General features: G+C 54.6%; 1 protein-coding gene and 1 long non-coding RNA gene across 3 annotated transcripts; one reads left to right on the top strand and one right to left on the bottom strand.

Moving 5' to 3' along the window:
* Positions 1 to 226: 226 nt before the first annotated feature.
* LOC124098855 (archaemetzincin-1-like) lies at positions 227 to 21,232 on the bottom strand. Of its 2 annotated transcripts, XM_046453827.2 has the most exons (7): positions 15,714 to 21,229; positions 14,928 to 15,439; positions 13,304 to 13,471; positions 10,393 to 10,521; positions 9,907 to 10,076; positions 9,334 to 9,510; positions 227 to 7,674 (listed from the first exon to the last, which is right to left on the bottom strand). In XM_046453827.2, the coding sequence occupies exons 2-7, from the start codon at positions 15,229 to 15,231 to the stop codon at positions 7,129 to 7,131; spliced, it is 1,494 nt and encodes a 497-aa protein (XP_046309783.1). In that variant the 5' UTR covers positions 15,232 to 15,439; positions 15,714 to 21,229; the 3' UTR covers positions 227 to 7,128. The 2 variants fall into 2 exon arrangements, with proteins under 2 accessions (XP_046309783.1, XP_046309784.1); XM_046453828.2 differs by lacking the exon at positions 13,304 to 13,471 and having other exon boundaries at positions 15,714 to 21,232.
* A 114-nt stretch (positions 21,233 to 21,346) lies between these two features.
* LOC124098865 (uncharacterized) lies at positions 21,347 to 24,573 on the top strand. Its single transcript, XR_006853726.2, has 4 exons — positions 21,347 to 21,719; positions 22,615 to 22,729; positions 23,176 to 23,307; positions 24,259 to 24,573. It is a non-coding gene; the product is annotated as an uncharacterized LOC124098865 (long non-coding RNA).
* Positions 24,574 to 24,893: the final 320 nt, after the last annotated feature.

The following is a 24,893-nucleotide window of genomic DNA, read 5'->3' as shown; positions in this document are numbered from 1 at the left end:
CAGCAAGAGTCAGCCATTTTTCAACTTAATAGCCCTCAGAAGCACAGGCCTGTAGGTGTGGGCGAAGTATGAGAAGTCAGCAGGACGGTTGGGCCGGCAGGGCCGAGGGGAAAATGCTATTGGTGACGAGAGCGCAAGCATATGAGGTCCCCCACCAAACATGCCCCTTTTTTGTTAAATCACATCAAAAGCCTCAACTCTGGCTCAAAAATATGGAAACGTGAGCACTGATGAAGTGACAATTTAATAGGTCTTTCTAAGACTTCCAGCAAATGACTGAAGATGGGAGGCGCCTGCTGGTCACTCAATGTATGGATGTCTAGGTGGCCAGGGCTCCCAGCCCATCCTCAGCAGTACAGCAAGAGCGACTCAGAGGAGGCCTTGCACAGGGAAGAGTGGCCCATTCACTGCTACAAGCAGGAGGAATGGCACCTTGTAGAGGGACTCCCGTGGAAGCCTCGCATTCCAAACAGGAAGCACTGACTGAGCTGAAATGAGGACTTCTCCCATGTCACTTACACTTCTGATTTGGGCTTACAGCAGTATTGAGATGTAACAGGGAAGCACTCTAGAAAATCTGATAACAGAACATGCTGTGTGTCGGTCACCTGTGGTCTCAGTACTGATTCCTGAATTTAGGTGGACTTAGGAACAGTGCCCTGTGAGCAGGCAAGCCGTCACCACAGGAGGCCTGTCACAGCCAGGTGCTGCAACCAGGGCAGGGGACTCCTCCTGGGACACACCCCCCACCACCACCTTTTATGAGCACCTCTCCTGCTTGGGGTCCATGACTCTCAAGAGCCCCATGTAAAGTGACTGCTTCAGGGAGATGTGACGGGAAGGCAGCAGCAGCAGGAATGAGAGGGAATTCTTGACATTTAGACCGCTGCCCTCACAGCCCCAGCAGCTTCCATTCTGTCCCTTCAGAGCTGGATGGTGCCATGCTGACACCAGCCCTGCCCTGCCCTGCCCATCCACTAGAGGGACCTGTGGAGCCCCTGGTGGGACATGAAGGAAATGCCGTAGGTCACTCCCAGGCCCGATCTCATTCAGAAAAACAAAAACTTTTCATGTTTGCTCCCGCCCTACTCCTCTCCTACTGCCCACTTGGACCGTGACTGGCACCCTCCACACCCCTGCCAGTCATTCCAGTGACCCCCAGGGAAAGTGTGCTTTCTCTCCACTGGGCCCTCATGTGCTGTCCCCTCTTCCCAGGGGCCCCTTTGACAACCTCTGTTTCCTGGTCTCTGGGACTCCCTGTTTAACAAAACCAGGGCAACAGGCCTGCCCATGAGGCCACGCTCCTCCAGGGCATCAGCACTGATGGGCTGACCACAGGGACCTCCACCGCTGGGCCTGATTGGCCTCCGCACTGTGGGCCCAGCTGGGCGCTGACCACAGAGCAAGCCCAGTGAAATCAGTTCCTCAGGTGAAAACGGCCAGCAGTCGAGAGTGGTCAGTAACATGGCCTTCCTGTAGGCGGGTGTTGGAAGAAACAGGAAGTCATGTTCCTGCTCCCTAAAGGCCCCCTGAGGAGGAATGGCTTCCAATTGATCCAAGCTGCTTTGCATGGCAGGTGGGTGTGTGTGCCCAAGAGTCGTGGTCCTTGTGAGCTCCCGCTGACCACAGACCTGTAACAGCCCCAGAAACAAACTCACAGATGGTGGTAAAGTTCATAAAGAAACAGAAGGTGCATGTGGAGCATGGGGGCAAAGCGAGCAGACACGTCACCTTTGCCAAGAAGTAGCATTTGTGCTTCAACCAGAAAACCAGGCACCCGTGGGAGACAGGCACCCTATGCCAGGAAGGGGCCTGGGTGGGACACAGTGTAAGACAGCACATGCCGTGAGGGGTGGGACATTGTGGCTGGGGCCAGAGGAGGAGCGGAGAGCCCAGGTGCAATGGCCTGGCCCATGTCAGAATGAGTGCAGTGTCATTCACAGGCCCAGGTTGTGGCATCTGGGGTGGCCTTGCTTGTGGGCCCTGGCTGCTCATTTCTAGTTAATGCGGAAAGCTGGAGTGATGGAGAGGGTCTGAGGAGAGGTGCTCATTGCAGACCCTTGTGCGGCAATTACTTGTGAGAAGCAGGGTCTCTGAAGCCTGCCAGCTTTTTGGTGAGTATTCTGCTTGCCTCCAACTGTCAGTGGGAGTGCCTGGTGTGGGGGGGTTAACTGAAAACTAACATCTAAATATTTCTGGGAATTTGCTTTTTTTGTGTGGTAATTTGCTTTTTAAAACAAACTCCTGGTGGAAGTTTGATTTTGTTGTCTCTTCCCCAGGAAGCTGAGCTCAAAAATAAGCCTCAGTATTTTCAGCTTGTCCTGTTTTGAGATGATGTGATGTGGTGCTGGGAAAGGAAAGTGAATCTAAGCCAAGTCCCAGAAACAGTGGCCCAGGTGGGTTTGAGTATGGACAGTGAGCACAGGTTGTGGCCCACAGAGCCCACCATGCCAGTGTGGGCCTGAGGCATGGCAAGCCAGGGCCGAGGCACCCCACAGTGAGTGGACCTGTCACACCTCAATAGCTGAGCCTGGGCTGGTAGGGACACCTAGTCCACATAGCACCATCCACCTGAACCCTGGAGCATCCATGATCCTCTGACCTCAACCTCCCACTTCCCCCATGAGCATCAGGAAAACTAGAAGTGGGGGCAGACCTGAAAGTTCAGACCAGGGCTAACCAGTAGCATTGGTATTTTCTAACACCTGATTAAGCCAGGAGCAGTGGCACTTGCCTTTAATCCCAGTGGCTTGGGAGGCTGAGACAGGAGGATTGTGAGTTCAAAGCCAGCCTCAGCAACAGCAAGACACTAAGGAACTCAGTGAGACCCTGTCTTTAAATAAAATTAGAGATGGGGATGTGGCTCAGTGGTTGAATGATCCTGAGTTCAATCCCCAGTACCAAAAAAAAAAAAAAAAGAACTCTGATTAGCATGAATTTGGACTAACAGTGTTCACCAAAGGGCTATATAAACCCCTAGTTCAAATGTCAACCTACTATCTGGTCCCCTGTTTCCCTGCAAGAGTTCTGTGTCTTGTCTTCCCACTAGAATAAATCCTGCTCCTTTCACTCTTGTCTTCCATTGTCTGTGAATTTCATTCTTCTGATTTGCAAGACAAGACCCTGGAAAGAAGTTAGCAGTGAGCTTCTGGGGTCTGCTGTGACACTGGAGGGAAAAAAAACCCCAGTAAGAGCTGCAACATGCAACTCAGGGGTGGAAAAGAATCGGGCTTTGCTGGCTGCTGACTCCAGCAGGCATCCCCAGGAGTGTTTAGCGGCTAACACTAACATGGGCTTTCTCAGCTGCAGAGGCCTGTGACTTAGGCAGACCCCACCAACCAGCAAAAGCATAGAATCTGGTTTCATCTCAAACTCGTTTCAAAACGACAGTTGTCCATCCCCACTGGTTGTCTGCATTTATTCTACCAGCTTTCAAAAGCCGAGCTCCTCTTATAGTAAGGCGGGAATTTCCTTGATTACTTGGAAATACTCTTTGGCAGCCTGTTGTTCTAAGGGTTGTCATTTGCTCTTTCCTTGGGTTTCACTGAAACCAGGTCCCTCTGTGTGCAGTTCCCCCCTCCTCCACCTTCAGGATCAGGCTCATGTGCTCACAGAAGACCGCAGTTCCTTCCAGCCTGTGTCCTTCCAGCCTGGCTGGAGCTGCTCCAGGGGAGCCGCAGAGAAAGCGACCTCCATCCTGCAGATCTGAGCACGTCCTCAGGAAACCCTGCTGCTCCATCCACTGGGTGGCGGCATCCTTCCTGGGGATTCACCCTCTTTCTAGAAGCAAGTCCACAGAGCCGCAGCACCCCGGGCTCTGTTGTGGTTGGCACCTAAGAGCACTGCCACCCACCCCATGTTCCTTGGGGAGCTTCCTGGTGATATCAGGAACTGGCTCAGTGCTGGAGTGCAACCCCCAGATGCCTGTGCCGCCCCCGCTCTGCTTCCTGCTCAGACACATCCAGTTTGCTTTCTTCCCTAAGGAGCCTGTGGAATATGGTGGGGAAACGAAGAAGCTCCCTCTGGGGCAAAGGAGCCTGAATTTGGTTCCACCACCACTGAGGCTTGGGCAGGTCACCAAGCTGCATCTCAGCCTCCACAGCCACAGAGCAGATGTCAACAATGACATCTGCCACTGCTGTTTTGAGAATTGAGGGTGATGGGCATGCAATATCCCCTGGTCCTCAGTGGGACCGCTAAGAGGTGGAAGATCAGCAGCTGATCCTTCTGAGGCCTGGCTGTCCCTGCCCCTTGGGTCTGGAGAGTGGCTAGTCTTAGCATTGTGTGTGAACCTTCTGAACATGGGCACATCCTTGGAATGTTCTAGCATCCCATTTGACCTTGGAGGGACTCTAAATTTGAACACAGCCCCACCATTAGTTTCTTGACTCAGCCAGTGCTTGTCTGTGCTTTAAGCCCTCTGGAGAGTTCTTTCATCACAGAGGGGTCTGTATCAGATGTCCCATGGGCTGGCTCACAGGACGGCACCCCTTTTCAGACTCTGCCCTGGAAATGGGGTGCAGAGCTACACTAGCTCTCCTGCTCTATGAGGGTTCCCACCACGGGCAGGAGTGAAATGCTTCTCCCCTCCTTGGATGGCGAGTCTGGGCTTTGGGTAGAAAGAGGGATCTGCTCCCTCTGTCTAGGGCCCCTCCAACTTGGCCCCTGGTCAAAGCCTGGGGAAGGGCGTGTGCAGCCAGGGGCTAGATGTTCTATGGAAGTGACATGTCATGACCCTGAGCCTGAAAAGGAACATGTGGACCCAGGGCTCGATGTCCTAGTGACACAGGTGACGTGTCATGACCCCAAACTACTTAGTTCCTCTCAAGCGCCTCCAGCTTGACCAAGACGTGCCAGGCTCTTGGAGGATCTGTCAACCTGTCCTCATGCACCCCAGGGACCCCTGACAGAGCAGGTGAGGAGCAGCTGAGTCAGCTTGTGCGTTTCTTTGACATTTTAGATGCCATGGCCCCGGGACCCTGCAGACCACACCTGTCAACACCACAGCTGCGACATCTCCAGCTCGAGTTTAGGAAGGTCCGTGAGCCCCACTTGGCTCCTCCTCTCCTTACCCTCCTCCCGTGGTGACTGTCCCATTACCCTTCGCCTGTCAAGGACAGAACCTGGGCCAGCGTATGAGGAGGGAAACATGGCAGAGGAAGCTGCTTTTCAAAACGTCCTCCTGACACCAGTCTTCAAAAGCCTCTGGGTGAAGCTTCTGGCTTTAGTGGTTTACTGCCTCCCACCTCCATGTGCCCCCTTGGGACTCATGACAGTTAGGAGCCAAAGGCCAGGGGTGGATGACCCTGATGGCCTCCTGCCCTCCGTCCACACCTGGCTATTTGTTACCCTCATTGAATCTTCCGCCACTCCAGTAACTCACCTCTTGCAGAGGACAGAAGAGTGGCCTCAGGTAAGACCATGTGGCCGTCATGATAGTGAAACCCAGGCCACCAACACCGACCAGGGCCAGCTTCTCACGAATGGCCACAATGTTATTTCCCCAAGTGGTACGTCCTTCCAGAAACTTGCCACACCTCCATTCAGAGGTGGCGTCTGTGTCCCTCCCAGGGACCTGCAGGGGCCTCAGTGACTGCCCAGCAGGGTGAGGCTCTGACATGAGGCTTAGGAAGGCCACAGCTACCCAGGGAGCCTGGGCCTGATGGAGGACTCCCAGGGCCTGGGCGTCGAGGCCCAGCTGTGCTCCTTGCTCGAAGACACGGGCAGCTGTATGAGCCGTAGCGTGAGTCCCTTCATCTCATTGCAAGGACAACCTGGACCATGGGACACCTGTATGAGATGGCAAGAATGGCCTGGGGGCCTGGGGAGGGTGCCGATACTGCGTCAGAGGTGTGACTTTGCTTCCAGGCTCAGATGACCTTAACCCTTTGCATTTTTCTGGGCCTGGGACTTGCCTTTTGCCCCACAGTAGTGTCACAGTCACAAGGCAGCTTCAGCCTCCCTCTAGGTCTATATTTGTAGTTTTTTCTCAGAAACAATTCGAAACTGTCTAAGCTTCCTGTTCTTGCCTCTTTCCAGTGAGGGAAAAGCTGGGACTCCACCTGCTTCACTCTGCAGGATCCTACTATCTCAGGCTGGGACATTTGATAGTGATAAAAAGGTCACTTTGAGGGGGTGGGAATCAAATGAGGCAGGAGGACAGATTCAAGGCAAGGCCAGCCTTAGCAACTTAGAAAGACCTTAAGCAATTTAGTGAGGCCCCATCTCAAATAAAATAGGGCTTGGGATGTGGCTCAGTGGTTAAGCACCCTTGAGTTCAATCCCTGGGACCAAAAAATGAAAGGGTCACAGACAATGCCACGTGTGGACGGTGTCCTAACTGCTCTCAGGAATGGGATAGAACTCAGCCAAAAAGATGTCACTGAAGACATGAGCTGCACCCTGCTGGCACCAGCACAGGCACCTGATGGCCTAGTACAAACTGACCCCACATGGCACCACTGCGGCCTAGTGCCCACTGACAGCACAGCCACCTTGGTCAGAAAACAGTCCCAAGAATGGGGCTGCAGTGTGTTTTCACCACTGAGTGACAGCAGGCGACCTCAGGGGATAAGGAGGCTCCACCCTCCTGCCCCTTAAACTTGTAGGTTAGACACCTGCCTTCCCGCAGTGTGGGTCCAAAAGGACAGACCCCCGTGAGTCTCAAGTTCAGAGACAAAACAAAACCCCATGGCTCCACTTTGAGGGGACCCTGGAGCCCAGTTAGCAGCAGCACAGCCCATGTCCCAGGGTCACCACTGGCCTGGATAACTTTTCAAGCTCTAGCTGGAAGTAACCAGAGGGAGCAGCAGGCCCAAAGCCCAGCCTGCAGGGAGAAGGCAAGCGCACAGCTCCCCCCTGGCCCTCAGACCACGGTGGCGCCCAGGAGAGGGGCGGGGTGCTCCCCAGGCTGCCATGGGGGCCCTGGGACCAGGCTGTGCTTTGCGGTAAGCAGTGGGCACAGGGACCCAAGGAGCCAGCTAGAAGCAGCCTCCTCATTCTGAGGGCTTCTGTTAGCGCTGCTGGGCTCACCATGCCCTTGGTGGCTGGACAGCAGTGGTCAGTTGGTGTCCTGGGGAGAGACGCCAGGCGCTGACTTTTCTGCAGGGGACAGGCCATCTTGCTGCACTAACTACCCCCCTCCCAGCGGCAGGGGGAGGACTCGGCCTTGGGGAGTCTGCGTGTGCTCAGCCGCCGCCTCAGGGAGGAGAGCTTGTCCCCCAGGGCCTTGCGCAGCCCTGCACTGTCCCTGACACAGGGCAGGTCTTGCCTGGTAGCCGGGAGTTGCCCTGTGAACATCTCCCACCGGTCCAGGGCATCCACGGCCCTGTCCACCTGCGCGAGCTCCTCCTCGGCCACTTCCCGTTCCAGGGCCTGGATACATGTGGCCAGCCACCGTCCGTGCTCCTTGATGGCCTCCACAGGGCCCTCAAGCTTCGGCAGAGCCTCTGAGGCCACCAGGGAGCTCTGCCCATCCTCGGGTCCCTCAGGGAAGGCATGACTCCATGCGTCAGGGGTGAGGGGCTCTGATAGGCTGGTGACAGGCTCTGAGTCGCTCTCACAGCACATGCCAGAGTCTGCGCTGAAGGGTGGGGTGTCCTCCGACATAGATGGCTCTCCTGCCTCCTGGCAGGGCCACGAACCTGCTGCTGCCTGGGTCCAGGCGAGGAGTCTCTGCGAGGGAGAAACGGGCTGAGTTCTCTCTGGTGGGCACTTGTCTGGCCAGCGAGCAGCCTGAGGACCCAGCTGCATTCAGTCACCTTGAGGCCCGTGGCAAGCTGATGCCACCTGGGCCCTGCTGCCCAGCACTGCTGGGGACTGGAGTCCAGGCTGTGCCACAGCCAGACGTTCCAGGTCCCAGGAGCCTGCTGTTCACGTTTCAGGAACTGGGCACCTCATGCTAACCCAGCCCTTCCTCAAAGCTGATGATTAAAGTCAGAAAATGTTAAGGCAAAAGAAACACTCAAAACACATCACCCCTAAATGTTTCACCATGGCCTCCCATTACCTGTGCTCCTGAGGTCCCCTGTGTGTGCCATGTCTGCAGGATGGGCGTCACAATGAGCAGCACTTTCCAGCTCTGCTCAGTCAATCAGTGGACACTGGCCGGCACCACAAAGCTGGGCTTTTTCTTTGAGCAGAGACACTGGCCCTGGGTGGCTCCATGGCTCTTAGAGTCCTTGGGCCATCCCAGGACATGTGGGAAATCTCCTGCATAGCTCCCCACCTACTACAGTCATTGGCCCACCAGGTCCCTGAGCCTTGTCCTGAGAGGGGACTGGCTGCCCCCAATGGCCCAGCCATTTCAGGGAGCACCATGGGAGGAGAGGCTGCACCCACCACCTCAGCCCTCAGAGCTCACCCAGGGTCTGTTGAACACCACACCCCCGCCCTCAACTGGGTAAAGTTCTAAAAGTTCCCATCAGATGGTTGAATGAGCCCCAGATGAAGGACACAAGTAAGAAATCAAATCCTTTCACAGCCAGAGCTGTCTTCAATTCCCATTTCTCAGCCTCACCAGGACAATAAGAGCTGCCTCCAACCAAGCCCTTTGCCTGTGCCCCCGTGACTGGGCAGCTGGCCCATGCAGGGTGTCTCCACAAGTGACAACCACACCAGCTGCCCTGTTCTGCAGCGACACAGGCTCCTGGCTCCCCACTAGGGAAGAGCTGTCCCTCTGCTCCCAGGGGAGTCAGTGCTATAATCTGAAAAGACCTGGCCTCTACTTCAGGCCTCCAGCATCACAGGGGACTGTTCTAATGCATCTAGGTGAGAACCCCATCCCACCAGGGAATTGTGACACCAGGGCAGGCTGAGAGCCACTACCCTGCCAGAAACTTGCATGAGGAAGGGGCTCCCCAGAACCATAAGAGTCCGGCCTTAAACCCAGTGAAGTTCTGACAAGTTTTTGTTTTCAAGTTGATAGGTCCTGTGCCTCCATCATAAATTTGTTTTCAGCCAGAAGTGGATTTAAAGAGAAATAGATCCAAGTTTCTGAGTTTGCAAACAAATCTCTCTATGGGAATAAAAAGGGGGACCGAGCTCCATGGCTATGCCATATGCTGCCAGCAGAGAGCAGTATCCCCTTCCCAGCACTGCCAGGAGGCAGGAGCACCTGTCCTGGACTGGGTTGGTCTGGTTCCCTCCTCCTTTCAGGGTTGGTGACCTGCCCTCCAGCCAAAGTGCAGGGTGCTCCCACTTGTCAGGTACCAGCCAAAGACTCAATCTGCCACCAAGGAGATCTGTGAGTCCCAGAGGAGCAGGACACAGCACAGGTCCTCTGCCTGTGTGTGGCTTCCCCCGGGCCAAATCAGGAGCCAGGGCAGCGCTCACCTTGTACCTCTCAGCGAGCCGGAAACCCAGGACGTGCTGCAGCTTCCTCAGGCAGATGGGGCAGAGGTCTGGGGGCCGCTGCAGGGCTTCATCCAGACTGAGCGCCCCTTGCATGAGGCAGCGGAGCCAGCGGCAGCTCCCCAGGCCCAGGAGGTGGCAGAGTTCATGGCATGTGACCTGAGGGGGAAGGCCACCATCCTTGTCTCACAACCCTGCCCTCTACCTACAGACCCCCAACCCCTGGTGAGGACAGACTGCTGGCAAATGGTCCAAGCACACCTTCCCCTCTGGGGGCTCAGGGGAAGCCACACAGCATGAGGGCTTGGGAGCCAGGTAGATCATAGGTCAGATCCCAGCCGTCCCCCAGAGCTATGTGGCCTTTGGCAAAACACTTGGCATCTCTGAGCCTCGATTTCCTCACTCCGTAAAGTGAGGGACTGACCTCTTCCTGGAGAGAACTGGACAATATAACTGGCCAGGCAGAAGGCTCAGCCAGAGCCCACTATGACCTTCCTCTGAGGACACATCCATAGCTGCCCAGCCACCCACCCTCTTCCTGTCCCCCATGCCTACCTTGCAGCACTGTACCACCCCCAGGGCACTGAAGCAATGGCTCCTGCCTGTGTCCTGCAGCGGGGTCTCAGGGCCATTTGCTGCCTCCTCAAGCAGACCTGGATCAAGGTCATTGGGCCCCACCTGAGAGAATTTCCCTGAGAACCGGGCGAAGCTGCAGACTCCCACATCTGGGGAGAGGGAAGGACAAGGGGACTCAGTGGGCAGCCTCAGCTTCAGGGAGCCTGGACTGAAAGCAGCCCATCCTCTCTTGCAACCCAGGCATGGCCTGAGCATGAGCCAGTCCTGGGAGACCCTGCCCTGCCATTATGCCCACATGAAGGCCGGCCCTGAGGCAGCAGCCAAGCCAGCCTCTTGCCCAGGAATAGCAAAAATGTGGGGGAATCAAGATCATGCAGCTATTTCCACAGGTGTGTGTCACCCTCCCCTGGGGCAAGAGCACATGCCAGGCTCCCTCTAGGTGGAAACTGCAGGGCCCCAGCTCACCATGCCCTGGGAGGGACTTGCTGAAGGTGAAGCTCCAGGTCTCGTGGGGGTACAGGTCAGAAAGCGTGAGGCCTAGCACACACAGTGCGTCATCTGGCTTGTTGTTCTTCAAAAAGGACAGGATACCATCTAGGAGGAGAGTGCTGGGGGTCAGGAGGTGGCTAGGGACCCATCTCCAGCCCCTGCTCAGGGCAGGCTAATAGATATGGAAATGGAGACATTATTCTGTATTAACTAGAAGGTCAAGGTCAGAATGAGAGACCTGAGCTGCAGTACTATTTTGGAGGACAGAGGAAGAGGCCACAAGCCAATGAATGCAGACATCCCTGGAAACTGGAAAAAGTGGATAGATTCTCCCCAGAGCCTGAGGAGGAACGCAGCCCGCCCACACCTTGACCTCCACGCAGGGAGACTCCTAACCCACAAAACTGTAAGACCAGTTGTGTGGTCATCAGTTACAGCAGTGATAGGGACCAACACTCCCCAGGAGTGTGGGCATGGGCAGGGCTGTGGAAGCCAGGACACAGTCAATGAGGGGCCCAAGGGAGGGAGAGGGAGGGCCCAGCCAGGTCCCAGGAAACCAGGAGAGTCTCTAGTGACTGAAGAGGGAAGAGAGGGCAGGGAAAGGGAGGGGGAAGGCCACCATAGAGAAAGTGCTTTCTGAGGAGCAGGGAGGCAAGGTGGTGGTGGGAGGGGCATCTCCACAGAGGCTGAGTGTGACCTTGACCAGGAGCCAGGCAGGGGAAGCCAGGTGAGAGAAATGCTGCAGGTGGGGAGCCGTAGGGAAGGAGGGGCAGAGTCGCCTCTGATTGTGTCTCCTCAGTGGAAAGAGTCAAGAAGGAGGGGGAAGAGCAGTGAGCACTTCTGGGCACCACTGAGGGCCCTGGCCCTGCATCTCAGGGAGCCCACCAGCACATCCCATCGTGGGTGGAGGTTCAAGCAGGGGTGGACCATGCAGGGAGAGGAAGGAGATGCGGGAGAGGAAATGGGAACCAGGAATTCTAAGCTTAGGAAGGGACTCAAGAAACAAGAGGTAGATCAGGGGGTGAGGAAGGAACTAGAGACACGGGCAGAAGATGCTGGAGGAGGCCATAGGGGGACACGCTCTGGCTTATGGAGATGATATAGCACATCATTGTCAGTGGAAATACAGCCTGAGCTATACATATAACTTTAAATTTCCCAAAAGTAAAAAAGAAAAGAGAACAAATTGATTTTAACAATATGTTTGATTTAACTTATTATATCCAAAATATTTTCTTACTCAAATTTTTTTTTTATAATTTAGGATTGAACCCAGAATACTCAACCACCAAGACACATTCCCAGCCTTCTTATTTTTTATTTAGAGACAGGATCTTTTTATTTTATTTTTTTTAAATATTTTTAATTTAGTTGTACACAACACGTTTATTTTGTTTATTTATTTTCACGTGGTGCTGAGGCTCGAATCCAGGGCCTCTTGCATGCTGGGCCAGCACTCTACCGCTGAGCCACAACCCCAGCCCTAGAGACAGGATTTTGTTAAGTTGCTTAGGGCCTCACTAACTTGCTGAGACTGGCTTTGAACCTGCCATCCTCCTGCCTCAGCTCCAGAGCCATTGGGATTACGGGCAAGCACCTGTAATCTACACTGCACCCAGCTACACACATACTCAAAATTTTTTAATTACGCTTTTGTTTGTTTTGATGCAACTGAGGATTGAACCCAGGGGCTCTTTACCACTGAGCCATATCCAGGCCATTTTTATTTTTTATATAGAGACAAGGTCTTTCTAAATTACTTAGGGCCTCACTAAGTTGCTGACGCCAGCCTTGAACTTCCCATCCAGCTCCGGTGCCTGAAAGCTTCAGCCTGTAATCCCAGCTACTCCAGAGGCTGAGGCAGGAGGATCACAAGTGCAAACCCAGCATGAGACCCTGTTTCCAAAAAAAAAAAAAAAAAATTTAAAGGACTGGGGATGTAAATCAGTGGGTAAGTGCCCCTGGGTTCAATCTCCCTTACCACAATAAAATAAATAAAAAGAAGAGTAAACTAATTTGTCAAACAAAATGTCCAACAATCAAAATAACAAGGTGCACCAGGAGCAAGATAACAGATTTGGCAGAACCAACCAACACAGCCAGCTGGGCCCTAGGCAGATGCTGTGAGCTGCTGTCAGGGGACAGGAACCCTGCATCCAACCACAAAAAGAAAGAATCCACTGGAAGCTACAGAACTGCCACTCAGGGTGACAGAATGAGGACTGGTGTGGTGAGGGGCACTTCAGACCCTGATGCAGAGAGTGCTGGAGGTGAGTGAATGGAAGTATGAAGGCTGGACAGAAATCTCAGCAGCAAGAGGGGAGCCCGTGGCAGTGTGGGCCACAGGCCAGTGAAGAAAGCCCGTGCTGAGCAGTTCCCAGAACATGAACAACACTGATCCACTCTTGCCAGAGAGCACCTGCTTGGGAACCTCCCTGGGCTTGTGTCTAAGTCTCCTGTCCACTCAGGCCTCATTCCTCGGCTGGCCTCACTCTCCAAAGGCCAACAACCTGCAGGCACAGATAGGGCCTCAAGGACCGGGTCATCTGGCCACAGGAAGGCCCTTGCAAAGTGAATGTCTGGAGCAAAGCTGAGCAGCTTTCAAAGGGTGCCCCTCACCTGCTCTGCATCCCAGGGAACACTCTGGGAGTGGGCCCTGAGCTGTGGGGCCAACTCCATAGACTGCTGGGTAGGAAGAGGAACTCCTTATTCCCATTCTGTCCAAAAGGTGGGGAAAACTGATGCCCCACAGAAGAGCAAACAAGTTCCTTCTGTCTCTGGAGCTCCTTCCTCCCCTTTTCTTTCCAGAATCGGCCTTTTGCTACACAGTGGGATGGGGTCTCGCTGGCCCTGCCCTGGTCTGGGCTCCGCCCCCAGCCTGGCTCACCTGTGTGGAGCTGCCGCTCACCAGAGTCCTGACTGGGGCGCGAGGAGCAACGGATGGACGCAGCCGCTATAGAGGGCAGGCACTTGACCCGCAAGCCCAAGAAGAAGGCCTCCACGCAGCTCCGCAGGTGGTCCAGCAGGGGGCATCCTGCCAGCTCCTCGCTCAGATCTGGGGGCAGAGCAGCTGGTCAGCCCCACTGTGCCCCCAAAGCATCAGGGAGCTGCCACCAACACTGGCCATCTGGGCAAACAAGGCCAGTGCCCAGACAAGAGGCCAGGAAACCTGGCATTGTGGTGCAAAGACTGAGATAGGAGGATTCCAAGTTCAAGGCCAGACTGTGTCAAAATAAAGAATAAAAAGGGCTGGGATGTAGCTCAGTGGTAATCATCCCTGGATTCAATCCCCACTATCAAAAAAAAACAGGGCTGGGGCTGGGGCTCAGCAGTAGAGCGCTCGCCTCTCACGTGCGAGGTCCTGGGTTCGATCCTCAGCACCACATAAAAATAAATAAATACAATAAAGGAATTGTGTCCAACTACAACTAAAAAATAAAATATTAAAAAAACAACAACAAAGGACAGGAATCACTGTCACACATGAAACTCAGGGAGGCAGGGACTTCTACAATGCTGCTAGAAGCCCATAAACTGACCAGGAGAGGCCCCCTAGCAGCGGGTGGCAGAAGCAAGCATGTTCCTCAGCTGCAAAAAGTCAGCCTGGTTGAAACAGGAGTGTAGGCTCACGCTGGAAAGCAAGAGCTTGGCAGGGCAGGGGGGGACACCACCAGATGGCATGCTAGGAGGACAGATAGACACAACCAAGGGTGGAGGCCATGGGAATGGTTGCGAGGTCTCCAGACCTTAGTCTCAGCCTGGACCTGGTAGAAATTCAGGACCCAGGCCCACCCCAGACCTCCCGCCCATCTTGGCAAGGTGCCATGTGTCCACATGTCAGGTAAGAGGCTCCCAGAGGTATAAGCAGGACACATAAAAAGGGTCTGGCCCCGCAGGGTCAAGAACAGAGTCTCAGATGTGGGATTATGTAGAGCAAGACCCCTGAAGCCTCCAGCACGCTGATCCTGAGCATCTGGGAGGGGGCTAGCATGGACCCCCAGGGGCTGTCAACTAGCCTGCTGAGGGCAAGGCCAGTAGAAGCCCAGCCTTCCTCTGGCTGGCTGCGCGGAAGGGTGTGACACACCAACACCTCAGACAGAAGCTTGACATTCCTCTCCAAAGCCAAGTGCCACTTATGCCAGGCTGAGGCCATCTGCCTTGGAATGCTGACAGCACAGTGGCCGGCCCACCTCTGACCCTCCCCATTACCTGGCTGGGCTATTCTCTCGCCCCTCAGATCACCCTGTGTCCCCCAATCTCTTGACAAATGAAGAGCCCTGGAAGACAGCAGCCATGCCGGGGGTCCCTGAGTCCTGCTCCCCATGCCCACCTGAGGGTGGGATGGTCCCACGGCTCCAGGCTTTCTGACCAGTGTCAAAGATGAGTGGGGGAAGACAGGGCCTCCCTGCCTCACCCCAATTCCGAACACACCCAATGCCACCAGCCCTAATTCCAGCCCTGCTTGGGGCTGTGCCCAAGCTGGTTCCCTGGCTCCAGCCCCCTCCCTGTACCTATTGGTTGCAGGTAAATGTGCTTCCGAGCCAGGCTCTGCTTCCGGTGCTGCAGGGAGGTGTGGAACGTCTGGAAGTCCTCAGGGGCCTCGGGGTGGCTCAGCAGCCAGTCAAAGGCCGAGTGGATGAGCAGTGTGCAAAAGAGGGTCCTCTGGGGATTGTAGGCCTCGGACAGGAACAGCCTCTCTGCCGGGGTGAAGGCCGAGGCGTAGAGCTGCTGCAGGCCGGCGTCACTGGAGACCAGCGCATCCTTCAGGGCCCGAGGGCCGAAGCTGAACTCCTGGGCCTGTCTACACTGCAGCATGGTAGCCACACCCAGGAACTCCTGTTGCTGCCCATGAACTGCCCAGGAGACAATCACCGTCTCTTCTAGAATCTTCCCTTGAACTGACAGAAGTGGCTGCCAGGGGTTCCCAGCAGAAGGATGCTGGGCCAAGAGCCTGCGTGGCCCAGCCCTGCCTGGAAGTGCACCTCCTTAGCAAAGCATGGGCACCTCCAGGCCTGCGGACACCCTACAGGGGACATAGAGCATGCCGCCGTCACAACTAGGCACACACAGGCCTGCTGTGTCAGGCACAGGGGAGCCCTACAGAGCCCCTGGATGCAGCACTTCCCCGCAACCAGGAACAGAGGGCACTCTTCTCTTTGTCCTTCGGGTAGACTGGGTAAATCTCCCTAGGCATCCAGGCCTCACACTCTGCTGGAATCCCCATGAAGGGCAGGGACCCATTCCTTGTCATACACCCAAACTGTGTCCTGAGCCCTTAGAAAGAAGGGGGTGCATACCTGTAATCCCAGAAGCTCAGGAGGCTGAGGCAGGAGGATCACAGGTTCAAAGTCAGCCTCAGCAACTTAGCAAGGCCCTAAGCAACTCAGCAAGACCCTGTCTCTAAATAAAAAATTAAAAGGGCTGGGGATGTGGCTCAGTGCTTAAATGCCCCTGGGTTCAATCCCCAGTACAAAATAAATAAATAAATAAATAAAAGAAGGAAGGGGTGTATAGGAAGAGACCCCACCCTTTGTGCTGAGCCCCTACAAAGCCAGAGGGGCCCCTCCATGCAAGAAACTGGAAGCTACTCTCTTTGTGATCCCTTGGGGCCATAACTGCACTTCTCTTTAACCCAACCATAAGCTTCCAGGCCAGAACCGTGGGTGTCCCCAGGAAGCACATGGAGGAGGAAGGCAGCACCAGTGGCTCCCCACCCAGAAGTGTCCAGGGCACACACAAGGGGTATGGAACACAAATTAGGAGGTCAAGGGCAGCTGCCAACCACTGCAAGCTAAATAGGGAGTTTCAGAGAAGCAAGGAACGGATCTGAACTACGGGGACAGCCTGGCGGGGAGAAGAGACAAGCAGGCCGACTGTGACACCTGCTCTGTCCTTCTGAGCCAGGAAAAAGGACTGGCGCAGCCATGTATTTGTCAGAAACACACCTGAAAAGCTGTCAGTAAGCCCTTGACTCTGGCTACCAGCTGCTTTGGGCCTTCCTTGATGTCTTGGTGCAGCAACTGACGCAGCAAAGGCAGGTAGGGGACAGGCTGGGTGGGGGACCCTTATGGAACAGTAATAAAAGGACGGACAGGGATGAGGGGAACCAGAGGCCAGGGATGAGAAGATATACAAGTCACAGCAGAGAGCCCCAGGGGGACAAGGACTGAAGGTGGGACAGCCCCGGGCCAGCCTCAACTCAGGAAGTTCAGACACAAAACCCACTTCTCTGCAGAGCACCAAGTGCGGGGCCTCCAGCCCCACTTGGAAACCAGAAGGGGGCTCCTTTTTGTATGAGAACGAGGACTCCACACTCTCTTTAACCCAATTTAAAGCATTCATCTGAAAAATATATTTATAGCTACTCAAACACTTAGGTTTGAGCAGAAAGTCTGGGGTACACACTTTATAAATCTTCCTTGGAAGGAAACATACACAGATGTATATAATGCATGCACATATAAGTCCATAAATGTGATTTTTTTTTCCAGAGGAAAGCACTATCTTAAAGGAAGGACCCTTCCAGGATTAATTTCCATCAAGATCCTTCCCACACCAAGCTTTATATAGTTTCTCTCCATGTATATTTAACAAACTGAAGTTCCAACTGTATAATCTTATATCTTTTACTTAGTACTTATGGCATTATCCCAGAGTTTTAAATATTCTATAAAAATGCCATTTTCAATGGCTGCCCCCCAAACACCAGAATGCCCGTCTTTGCTCACGAGTCTGTTTCCTTCTCCTCCAGATGGATTCCTAGAGGGGTTTCCATGTGCCGGGGTTTAAAGCATCTTGCTTTTTGTATTGCCAAGTCGCTTCCCAGAAGGGGTACGCTAGTTGACATTCCCGCCAGCCCTCAAAGTTCTGAGTAGAGAGCAACAAATAAAATAACTGCCCAGGGCACAAACCCCTCTGGGTTCCTAGCAGGGCTTTGCATTAGTGCCCAAGGATGTGGGTACTGGGTTCAGGGGGGTGAAAAGGTGGAGCCAAGCTGAGCCACAGCACTCACGAGAATCAGGTGCAATCAGAACACATAGATCCCGTGCCGGAACACCCCTACCCCATGCCCACTGACAGACTCCAGGACAGTTCTAGCTCCTGTGCCCATTCAGGACACGTAGGCAATACTGGTGTTTTGCAACACAATGAACAATTCACTCCTGGGTGTAGGAAAAAAAAAATCCACCAGGTGAATGAATGAGGGAGAAGTTCAAACCCATGGCAATGAGAAGAGCCTAGTGGGCAAGTTTCCCAGGGGCCAGGGGTGTGCAAGGAAGAACACCAAGGAATTGAATTTCCACTGGCTCCCTCCCTTTGGAAGACGACCCAAGTCACTCAGAAGCAGCCAAGAGACTCATGAGTTTCCAAAAGAGGCCATGCTGATCCCAGCGCAGGAGCACATGTGAATTTATCAGTTCATCAATTCATCCTTCCAACAGTTGTACTAGTCAGGGTCTCCAGGGCAACAGAAGCAATAGGAGGGAAGCATTTTATAGGTGTGTTTATAAAATGTGTTATTTGTTTATTTATTGTTGTGGCGCTGGAGATGGAATCCATGGGTGCTCTACCACTGAGCTCCACCCCTAGCCCTTTTTTATTTGAGTCAGGGATCTCGTTAAGTTGCTTAGAGCCCCAATAAGTTGCTGAAGCTGGCCTTGAACTTGCAAACCTCAGCCTCAACCTTCCAAGTCACTACCATGACAGTTGCCACCAGGCCCAGCTAAGATATATTAGGAGGAATTGGCTCTGTGATTAAGGAGGCTAAGAAGGCCCATGAGCTGTCTCTAGCAGGTTGGGACCAAGGGAAGGAAGCAGTAAATTTCTGTCCACAGGTCCCAGTTCAAGGGCAGGAGAAGGGGAGAAATCCCAGCTCAGGCACAAAAGAGAGTGGATCCCTCCTTCTCTGCCCTTTGCTGTATTCCCACCCTCAAGGGACTGAAAGGTGCCCAGTACATTGGAGAGAACAGTCTGCTTTACAGAGCCCAAGACCCTACTGCTGATGTCACCGGAAACACTCGACAGACACACCCACAGTGCCTCACCTGCCTAAGTGAGACAGCCCAGTCACAGCCCAGTCAAGTGGTCACAGAATATTAACTGCTGCAGTTTCCAAGTGCCGCAGGCCCTTTGTTAGAACAAAACAGTCAGGTTGGTCTCAAGGGGCTTGGAGAGGCAGGACAGGTGGCAAAAGCATTGAAGGTAAATATTGTTGCACGTCAGTTAGAAGGTGGCAAATGATACTGGAAGGAGAAAAGGCAGAACTGGGTGGGAGTCAGGAGTGCCGGACCCCGTGGCCATTTCCAAGACGGCTTGAAAGTGGCTTCGTCAGAAGGGAAGAAGTGGGGAGGGAGTCTGCTACTTCCCAGGAGGGGCATGGAGGGTGTCCCAAGCCGAGAGAGCAGCTAGGAAGCCTACCCTCTGCCAACAGGCAGATGTGTTCTGGGGACAGGAGGAGGCTGGCCATCTGGCTGCAGTGCACAACGGGAAGAACAGGGGACAAAGTCAGGGAGGGATGGCCACATTGTGCAGGAACTCTGACCTTGGTCTGGAGGAAGTGGAGAAGGCTGTGGGATTTGAGAAGGGGCTCTAGGAGTCTGCCTTGTCCCCAGGCTTAGCCAGATGTCAGGGAGTATGGAGACAGCACCCCAGCAAGCCTCAGTGGGCAGTCAGTGGGCTATGAGTCAGGGACCCCAGGAGACTGAGCAGAAAACCCTGGAAGCCAAATGCCCTCAACCCCAGCTGGGGTTCTGGCATGAACTTGGTCATCTGACCTTTAACCCCACCGTGCCTCAGTTTCCCCCCAGACATGGTATCTCCTGCCTTCCCTGCCCAGAGCTTGGTTGGACCCAACAGAAGGGAGGGTTCCCAGCTCTGTGAGCAGCAAGATGTATCGAGCACCTGACTCCTTCGGCATCTCACCAGCCTATTTTGGTTTCTGGATGCCGGTCACAGGACCTGCCTACAAGTGCCCCACTTGCCCTAGTCCTTCCTAACGCTCACAAACACCTACACCCCCACTCTGGAGCCAGAAGCAGTGCCACTCACCTACTTCTGAATTATTCCCTTAATGGCTCCACGTTGAGCATGAAAGTGTGACCCCCCATGTCACTCTCTCTGAGACCCTGTACCCAGATCTCAAGAGGCCTGTGCAGCCTCATTCATCTTCCCCACCCTCAGCTGCCACCAAAGGCCTCGGGCTCTGAGACCCTGTACCCAGATCTCAAGAGGCCTGTGCAGCCTCATTCATCTTCCCCACCCTCAGCTGCCACCAAAGGCCTCGGGCCCTGCCAGGTCATTTCTGCACAAGACAAGTCCTCGCACAGAGCCCGAAGCTGGAGGTGAAGATTATCCCTGGAGCCAGAGGTGCCTGTGGGGAGGAAGCTCTCCATCTCTCTCTGCTACCTGCCAATCCATCATCTTGGCCACAGTGATGGCTCCGAAAGAGAGACCTCCAAAACTGGGCCCTAGCCATGGCCTGGGCCCTCTCCTACTAATTATCATCAGGACAGTAGCCGCCATGTACCAAGGTCAGCCACCACCTGCTGCGCCACCTGCATCACTCAATCCTCAGGACCTCACAGAGCTGCAGGTGCCACTGTATTTCAGATGGGGAAACTGATGCTCAGAGACATGAAGTGACTTAGCTGCCACCACACACTTGGTTTCAGTGTCATGCTTCAGGGGCTCTAGACAGAGACCCTCTAAAGGCAAGAAGAGGGTGGGACTTGTCCCTTCTGCAAAGCAATGACTTTTTTGCCCAGCTGCTATTGGTATCGAAGCCAAATAGCCAGCTTCCCTTTGTCTGGGGCACCTCCCTCTCTCTCCTGCCTGTTTTGCCCAAAGACTGGGGAAGGGCATGTCCTTGTCCAGGCTCTTCCTCCTCAGGGAGAGTCTGCCACTGAGCCAGGGTAGCCTGATTGGCCAGGTAATCAAGGTCAGGTGGCTCAAACTGCGAAGCCCTGGGCATTTGTTCTGCCCCATCTGACTAGACAGATGCCCAGCCTTCAGGCAAGAAATCATGCTCTGATTCTTGTTATTCTGAATACACTTTGCAGAGCACCCAGCAGCTGCAACACACTATTCATCAGCCAAAACCTTCAAGGCGCTTTACGCAGCCCCATGCAGAATGAGATGTACAGGGCTGGGGCTTTGTATTGCCAGGTTTCCATGTGCTGCCAGGGAAACCCAGGGTGTAGACCACAGGAGCAGACCCCCATTCGTGCGTCTCTCCCCTTACCTGTGAGCCCCGAATTCAAATTCCACCCAGGCAGTTTCTGGGGTAGGGAAGGGGCCACTTGGCTAAGCTTCAGACCCCACCCTGACCCTTGCCTCAGGGCACGTGGGTAAAGTTTGTGACTCTGTACGCCCTCCCCCCATGCTTTTCTGATTGAGATGCTGCCCTCTTTTCCCAGAGGTGTACCATCCAATCCCTTCTCCATCAACTGCCCGGTGGCCTCTGAAGCCCCTTCTGCCACACACAGGTCAGTAAGAGGGCACCCAACCCCACCCGCGCAAGATGCAAGATTCTCCGCGCGCCTCCGGGGGCCATCCCACACGGCCCGCCTCGGCGCGGCCAGGAAACGCCTTCTTTGGGACCCTTGCCCTGGCCTCTCCCACTGCCTGTGTGCTCTCATCGAAAAGTCAACAGCACTGTCACCCCAGCCTGGGACATCGCTAGCGGAAAGTGAACGCTGTGCCCCTTCCCTCGCTGGGCTTTCTCTCTGGGACCCGGGCTGTCCCGCCCAGGCACCAAGCGCGACACTGCACCAAACCCTCCCTGGGTGCACCAGGTCCTCGGGCTCCCCATCCCTGCCCAAGTGCGCCCCTCACGCCCACACCACCCGGACACACCGCGGGTGGAGACGACGCTGCGGTGCAGTCTGGCGGTGCCCGGCGCCGCCCTGCCCACCCTGCGCCGGGTGCGCTCTCGGTCCCCGGGGTCCTGTCCGCGCGCCCCTACCTCGCAGCCCCGCGCTCTCTGAGCTGCCGGAGGACAGCGTGGGTACTTGGAATGGGCCAACAAGACCGAAGAAGTCCCGGCGTGACGTCAGCACGCGGGGCAGGGATCGAGGCGGGACCGGTTCCAAAGTGTGAGACGAGGGCCAGTCAGGGCGGAGCCACACCCCTCCCTGCGCTCCCTCGCCATCCCGCGCTGGGAAAGCTGCGAGGCCGACCTAATTCTCCCCGAAATACCTGGAGTGGGACCTGAGATCTTAGAAAGCCAAGCAGCGAGGGGAGGAAGCTTCGTGGATTCACCCCCAGGCGACAGCGCTAAGCCAGCACCCCCCCAGGTGGGACAGGTAAGGTCCTGAATGTGGAGGTGTGACCTGACATAGGACCTACAATCTAGTCCCTCATCAGTGCCCCTGGCACTTCCCCTCATTTATCTGTCCCGGGCATCTCGTGTAATAATGATTCGCTGTAGCGCTTTCTCCACGCCACACCCAATATGCTCAGTGCTGAGGACGCCTTATCTCATGTTGGTGGGCTCCTGACAAGCCTGAGAGCCACCCTTTTGGTGCCCATTGGATTGGTGAGAAAAGGGTAGGCAGGAAAAGTGCAGAGCTACAGACCCTCATCAGCCCCCTAGGCTCTTGTTCACCTTCTGGAACCTTCTTTCCCAAGGCAGAACTCTCTTGGCTTCAGAAGGCCACCCCTGGCCTCCTGCAACTGCCATCACCACTGGGCTGAATGCAGCCCCTGGGGTTTGTGCTCATCACCCGCCACCCCTCCCGCTGCATCAGAAACACAGGCAGCAACTTGGTAGGTCCATGACCCCCAAGCGTGGGTACTTGGAATGGGCCAACAAGTACCCATGCCTGGGAGATGGTGGGCGTTCACTCACTGTGGCAAGAGGAGAAGATGTGAACCCTTTGGATCAATTTATGGACCTGCTGTAGTGCTTTCATTGACCTCCAATCATGGTCATTTATTCCAGGACTGGAAGAGGCATGAGGCTCAGTGGGGCCCCTGGATGCCTCTGGGACCCCAAGACTGGGGAATCAGAAGCACCTATTTAGTCCGCCACCCTAGGAAGGAGGAGTATGGGGCAGCTCTGGTCTGCTTGCGGGCCACATGGATCCTTAGTCCTGCCCAACCCTCAGCTCCTCTAAGGCCAGCTGTTCAGGATGCCCCAGGGAGCCCCCTGCAGGGACTTGGGCAGCATTCTGGCAATAATTCACCATTCCCTCACAGGGCCCACCACACCAAACCTCAGTATGGTTGTGTAGACCTTCTTCCTGGGGTCTGGAGTCCTGGGAGACGCCTTGCTTGAAGACAGGGCTCATGTGTGAGCTCAGATTGATAAATGGTGAGTGGAGGCTGTTGGTATTCAACTAATGTGCTGCGTCCCCGAGGAGGGCTGGTCTCAGAGACAGACAAGACAGCTGAGGGGGGAAAACACATCGGAGGCCACTAGTGCAGAGCCTGAGGCCCTCTACAGTTCCCTCCCCTCCAGAAGGGAAGGCCGGAGGGTCTTGTGAACACCTGCCTGTCCAGGTGGGCCCAGCTCCCCTTCCTGGCCTTCCTCTAAAGGGCCACCCTGCTAGCGTGGCTCCAGGCAACCCCCAGGGTAGGGTGTGGAGGAGCCTTTGGACTTAGCCACTCAAGGGCTCTGGGTCCCCTAGAACTAAGCCAGTCCACAGACAAGGACTGGTCAGGGGATTTCACATGGACCCCCGAGGCTCCAGAGAGTCTGGCCTCCCCACCCTCACCCAGGCCCAGTGTCCCAGTCCTATCCTCTGCTTTTCGTTGCAGATGCTATAGCTGAGCCCAACTCAGTAGGCAAAGGAGACAGTCCATGGTCCTCAACCCTGCCGTGTCTTATCCACAGGACAGAGGATCCGAGCCATCTCTGTGCCCATCGCAGCCACCCTGGATGACAAGCAGGTGGGCCAGAGGCTCCCAGAGGCACTCCTTAGGAAGGAAAGTTAGAATGCCAGAATTGGGAGGGGACAGAGCCCCTAGGGAACACTGTTAGGACAATAAGCCTATACTGTTCTGCTCTCAATTTCCTCCTGAGCATCTGTTGGGGCTGTTAACTCAGGGAGCAATCAGCCCCATCTCTATGCTAAGTCCCAGGTTAAGAACAGGTAAGGGCTGGGGGTGGGCACTCCACACTGTGCCAAGGTCACCTGGATGGTCCAGCCCACCCGCTTGGTCCCCTCTGGGAGCTTTCCCAATATGTACCCTGTGCTTTGGGAGGTGGGAGTCCCTTCTCTGATGACCTAATATACTGGCCACTGCCAGCAAAGGACTATGTCTCTCCCCAGTGTTATCTAGAGTCAGGCAGGTTGGGGGTGCTGGCCAGACAGTGAGCTGGATTCTCAAGGTCCACGGGAAAGCCACCTTCCCTCGGCCTCAAACTCCAGTGTCCATGTGTCACAACTGGTCAGCAGCCTCTTGTTAGTGCCATAGTCAGTGGTCATCAGAATAGGCATTCCTGCCAGGTGCAGTGGCACACATCTGTAACCCCAGCAGCTCGGGAGGCTGAGGCAGGAGGATCACAAGTTCAAAACCAGCCTCAGCAAAAGTGAGGCCCTAAGCAACTCAGTGAGACTCTATCTCTAAATAAAATACAAAATAGAGCTGGGGATGGGGCTCAGTGGTCGAGTGCCCCTGAGTTCAATCCCCAGTACCCCCCCACAAAAAAAAAGACCGTGCATTCCAATGCCCCCTACAGTCAGCTATAAGCTTGGCCCTGGCCCCCTGTCAGGCACCCCAGAGGTGGAAGGGACTCTATTTGCAGGGTAAAGCCTGTGTTTAGTGGCATCATGGCTCTAGCTGGTGTCCAAAAGCCTTTTCCCCAAGCCACTCCTTTGCTCTCTGGATCATCACCAGCCTCCTGGGGCCTTTGCAAGCAGCCCGCCCACCTTCTGCATCATTCTGCAAAAACTCCCCCATGCATGGCTGAAGGATGTGTCACCACCGTCCTCCACACTGCAAAGGAATTTTCCTTAAGCCTCGAGAAATGATGATACAACAGTAAATATCCATGGCAGACAGTTCGGGAATTCCTAAAGAATAAAACTTGTCAGGCTGCCTCCTGACAAATTTTTTTTCCTCCACACTGAAATACATTTTTAAAGGGATTCCCACCACATAGTCCACTCTAACGGGGTCATGTCACTTAGCCTCTCTGTCATTAGCCACCAGTCAGCAGCATATGCCAAATATTGCCTCAGGGATATTATATAGAGAGTCGTCTGCTTTAGGACATTTTGATTTATCCCAATTCCAGTTTGTTATGATAACTGATAAGCAACCCTGTTTCTACAGGTCATTATGCAGGTATCGGCTGTCTTCCGCCTTGGCGTAAATTCCTGCAGGTAGATCAGGGCTCAAAAGGTGACCCCTCTGATGTGCCATTTCTAAAGTTTTTCTTATTGGGAGTAAAAAACTCAGAAACTGAGAAAAGGTCCATGTTGGACTCTAACTCTGGTTATTAGAAAGAAGCTGTGGAATCCCTGCCCCCA

Source organism: Marmota monax, unplaced genomic scaffold (genome assembly GCF_021218885.2).
Source record: "Marmota monax isolate L192 unplaced genomic scaffold, Marmota_monax_Labrador192_F-V1.1 WCK01_AAM20220418_F8-fsc00338, whole genome shotgun sequence".
Classification (NCBI taxonomy): Eukaryota; Metazoa; Chordata; class Mammalia; order Rodentia; family Sciuridae; genus Marmota; species Marmota monax.
This window is presented reverse-complemented; position numbering and strand designations above follow the sequence as displayed.